This window comes from Mandrillus leucophaeus, unplaced genomic scaffold (genome assembly GCF_000951045.1).
Source record: "Mandrillus leucophaeus isolate KB7577 unplaced genomic scaffold, Mleu.le_1.0 Scaffold28, whole genome shotgun sequence".
Classification (NCBI taxonomy): domain Eukaryota; kingdom Metazoa; phylum Chordata; class Mammalia; order Primates; family Cercopithecidae; genus Mandrillus; species Mandrillus leucophaeus.
In genome coordinates, this window is record NW_012102920.1 from 2497187 (window position 1) to 2501686 (window position 4500).

The 4500-nt window shown below is 64.7% G+C and overlaps 1 protein-coding gene across 1 annotated transcript in view; it reads right to left on the bottom strand.

Annotated features, from left to right (window-relative positions):
- ENTPD2 (ectonucleoside triphosphate diphosphohydrolase 2) overlaps positions 1-4353 on the bottom strand; it is an 8454-nt gene extending 4101 nt beyond the window's left edge. Inside the window, exons 1-8 of the mRNA XM_011985174.1 lie at positions 4258-4353; positions 3111-3228; positions 2371-2521; positions 2072-2231; positions 1763-1990; positions 1145-1399; positions 946-1065; positions 42-176 (exon numbers count right to left, since the gene is read on the bottom strand). Of these exons, the coding sequence (XP_011840564.1) occupies positions 42-176; positions 946-1065; positions 1145-1399; positions 1763-1990; positions 2072-2231; positions 2371-2521; positions 3111-3228; positions 4258-4353 (1263 nt within the window). The remainder of the gene's footprint in view (positions 1-41; positions 177-945; positions 1066-1144; positions 1400-1762; positions 1991-2071; positions 2232-2370; positions 2522-3110; positions 3229-4257) is intronic.
- Positions 4354-4500: the final 147 nt, after the last annotated feature.

Below are 4500 nucleotides of genomic sequence, written 5' to 3' on the forward strand. Positions count from 1 at the left end.
CCCCCCAAGGGCGGCCCCGCTCCGCTCCGGCCCCAGCCCACCTTCTTCTGGAAGATCACACCGCCGAAGGCGCGCTCGTCGAATCCGTAGCCGCGACTCAGCAGCTGCTGCACGAACATGGCCCCGGCGCAGTAGTCGGCCAGGTGGGCCTGTTGCCCCGGCACCCGAGCTTGCAGCTGGGATGCGGGCAGGACACAGTCAGGCAGGCGACCACCAGGAGGTCTCCGCCCCACGGGGAGAGGGGGCCGGCGGCATGCTTCACCCCTCCCCAGACACACACGGGCGGTGCAAGGCCAGAGACCACCACACAGGCCCGGACACGAATGGCAAGACCGAGTCTAAGGCGCACCCCCAGCTGGGCACGCTTCCATCCCTCCCCAGCCAGCGCCCGTGCCTGGAAGGCCAGTGAGGAGGGACAGCAGGGATGGCCACCAGGGAGCGGGGGCAGCAGCACGTTGGTGTGTGGCCAGGGGAACAGGAGGAGCTCCAGGCCTGAGTCCCAACCTGCCCCACCCCAGTCTGTCTGAGACTAGGCCCTGGGAGGACGAGATAGGGCCTCGCTCACCACCCCAGTCCTGGGACAGCTCGTACGTTTCTCTTGGAGTCTCCAGTGGGCACACTCCCTGTGCCCAGCCCTACTTCCATCTTCCCTTGCGTGGCACCATGGAGGGACCAGTGGCAGAGCCAGAAACCTGGGCACCGGCCTCCCCTCTGCCCTCCAGATCTGGGATGAGGGTCGGGCCTGGCAAAGCTTCTCCAGCCCGCCCGACTTGTTCACAGCCTCCCGGCCACATTCCCACCACCTCTGGAGTCAGCCTGATGCCTGCCATCGCCCCCACTGCAGCGGGTACTCCGAGAGGCCCCTCCATGCAGGGCTGGGGAGGTATGCGGACATGAAGGCTGAGCCCTTCCACACAGCCCTGGAGAAGGGGGAGCGGGACTCACCTGAGCCCAGGTCTGGTTGCAGACGTTCACTGCGGCTGCCTCCAGCTGCTGTAGGGTGGCCACGGGTAGCCCCATGAAAGTCCGCAGGAAGTCCACCGTGTAGAAGAAGGCAGAGAAGGCCTGTAAGGGGGCACAGGCACGCTGTGAGCAGACCCCAGCAGCTCAGGGCACCTGCCGCCACCCGTCTGCCCCTACTCACGATAAAGTTCCCAGCCACTGGGGGCTGGAAGACCCCATTGAAAGAGCATCGGGAGAAAGGGCAGGAGGAGAAGCTGAAGAGCCCAGAAACCAGATCTCGGCAGAGGTGGGGGTCACTGCTTCCCGACAGGCTGACCCACGCGCTGCTGTTGAAGGTCTGGGGCCGCTGGGCCACGGTGCATGGTGACTGGTACACATCCCCGAGCAGCACGTGGGTGGAAAAGCCCCTTGGCCAGCAGGGGTGGAAGCTGTGGGTCTGGGGGAATCACCAGCATGACAGGGCGGCACCACCGCCGCTCCAGAGGGCCAGCCTGACGAACCTCCCCCAGGTCTCACTCTGGTAACCTCACTTTTGTGCTCAGGGGCAATCCATGGTTCCCCACTGCCTGCTTGACAGATCCCAACGCCCCTGACCGGGCTCCCTCTGACGGATGTCCCTGGCCCTCCCTTCTCCAGGCCCAGCCCAGCCACTGGCCCTTTGCTCACCCTCTGACCCTCCCACCTGTCTTTCTAGCCAATTAAAGCCCAGCCTGGAGAAGCTTTCCACAGCACGGTGGCTGTCCAGGCTCCGCTCCAGGAGGGGACGGTGCAGTGCAGGTCAGCCAGGGTGGAGAGGCACCTGGAGAGCGCTGGCCAGCAGCCGCTGGAGGACCTGGTCACGGCCGTAGCAGAGGAAGCTGTGGGTGTAGACTCGGTAGTGCTGGCCGTAGAGACGCAGCTGGACCTCACTGGCTCTGTCCTCAGCCGGACTGGTCGTCTCAAAGGTGATCTGGGTGGAGGCACCCCCCAGGTCCATGGCCCCCAGCGTCCCCTTCCGTGGCCGGAACCACCGGCCCACCCAGCCGTACTGTGGAGAGGGAAGTGTGGGGTCAACCAGGGACCGAGGGCACCCACGCCCCCTGGCTCTTTGGCTAGCTGCTGGGCCCACCTTGATGAAGTTCTCGAGCAGGTAATTGGCAGTCACCCAGCCAAACACCCCCTCTTCCTGGCCCGAGAGGATGCGTGCACCCCGGAAGTCAAAGGGGTACTGGGTCAGTGTGTGCGTCACTGCTGTGAGCACACTGGTTGAGGCCTCTGGATTGGTCAGGCTGCAAAACACAGAGAACTCCAAGAGGCCTCCTCCCCAGGTGGCTGTGAGCCTGCTGTGGCAGTACTCGGGGTCCACCCCACAAGGGGTCACAGCCAAAAGCTATCATGGGGACAGGGCCAGGGCACAGGCACACTCACTTGAGCAGGCGCATACCCGCTGTGGCTCCCAGGTAGAGGGGCGTGCCCGCGTGTCTCTCTTTGGGCACATCCCGAAGCGCCTGTTCAAGGCATCCAACAAGACTCTGGCCGGCCCCAGAAGGGTTGTCTGCGTAGCTGGAGATGCCCCCGCCTAGAGGAAGGCAGAGAGATGAGCCTGTGCCTCACGGGCAGCCCCTAGGTGGGCCGTAGGCCAGGAGAGTGAGAGTGGGGGTAGGAGCCATGGGCTCCCCGACCAGGTGGCACACCTTCCCAGCTTAAGCCCCCAGAAATGCCCAGGTTAGAGCAAAGGGGCCCAGCCGCCACCTAGAGACCGAGGCTGCTGCCTGCTGAGAGGGTGTGAGTGCAGGGGCTAGGACAAAGCCCTGGGCATGGTCGACCCAGGTTGGCCTCCTGGGGCCTGCCTGGGTATGCCCGCCAGGCCCCCAGACCTCCTCCTGCTCCATCTGGGGCACAGAAGCCAATATTGGGCCCGGCAAGGCCCAAACCTCCTACCTGCTGCCTGGGCTTCCTTTCTAGAAAGCGAACGACTCCTGGCCCCACCCAGGCGGAGGGGGCCCAGCCTCTCTTTCTTTCCAGGGCTTCTGCCTGGAGTGAGCCCCACCCAACAGTAAGCAGAAGGCCCTAAGTGCTTGGAAATGCACCGGCTAAGGCTGGAGAGGGCCCCAGAGACCCTGCAGTGAGTGGATGTCCTGGCTGGGCTGGGCTGGGCTGGGTCTCACCTGGAACATCACAGGAGCTGTGCTGGCCCACGATGCCTGTGTCATTCTCCTTGTCTGCCGGCCACTTGTAGATAAACATGGACGTGTGTGAAGAGCCAGCGTCCAGGACAATGCCGTACTGGGGGGAGGGGAAGGGAGTCAGCCTGGGGTGTCTGGGGGCCCTGACACCCTGACACCAAACGTGAAGTTGGGTGCCTCCAGTTTGCCACCCCCTTACATGCAGTCATGTGCCAAGCCTCATGCTAAAGCTCAGAGGAGGCCAGGACAACTGTGGTTGGAAGGAGAACAGCGGGGGGAGGTGACTCTTCCCTCCCGACTACCTGAAGCCAGCATGCCAGGGTCTGGGCAGCAGCCTTCCTGGCAAGGGCAGACTGAGGGACTGAGTCAGCGATAGAGGGACAGAGGGTCCCCAGGGACTTTTCCTTGGGGCACAAGGTCCCCAGGCTCAGGGAGAGGAAGCTCTGCTGCAGGAGGAGCCCCCTAGAGTCCCTCTTCCTTCTTCCCCTCTTCCTTCCTCCCCTCTCTCCTTCCAACTCCTCTGACCCTGGGCAGCCCAACCTGAGGATGCAGGAGGCGGGGCCCAGGTGAAGAAGGTCCGCCAAGGCTGGCCGTGGGCCTCAGAGCCAGGTTGGCTCTGAAGACACGTTGCCCCTAGGCCTCCAAGCCAGGGCCAGAGAGAGAAGCTGGCCCTGCCCTGCTGGGGGCGCTGGATGGGCATTCCTGCAGACCTGGGTGGCACGAGCTTGTAAATGCCCCTTTCCAGCCTATGAGAGGGCTGCACCAGTCCATCCCGACCAAGGTCTCCCCAGAGCCCAGAGCATCAACAGGCCAGGGTGTGCACCGCCACCCAGCCGTCCTGCAGAACCGCAGAGCTGCCCGCTTCTGACTCCCCATCGGGCTGGGGGGCTTGGCTCTCCACCCCACCCTCCACAAGCCCAATAAAGGGTTAAAGGGGCCGGTCAGGAGGTCCCTGGGCCTGCTGGAGTGGAGATCCGGGCTAGCCTGCTCCAACTTTTTGAGGACCCGCCAGGGCTGCTCCGGTCAAGCCCTCCTCTCTCTCTGGGCCACCCTTGTGTCCCAGAGGGGGTCCTGGGCTCGTGGATCCCTATCTGGGCTGAATACCCAGTTGATGTGCCTCTAATCACACCCTCCGGGGCGGCAGCACCGGGCAGAAGTGGCCCAGAGTGCCCCTGGAGGCCCGCACAGGGCTGGGGACGGGCGTCTGGCAGCACCCAGGGGGCATCGCCGGGGCTGTATCCCAGGAGCGGGGACACAGCCTCTGGGCTGCGTTGACGGGCTGGGCGGCGAGCGCGGAGTTCCCGGGACTTGTTCCTCCGGCACCGCGTCGTCCTGGAAGCGACACCGCCACCCCGCGTACCTGGTTGGGGAG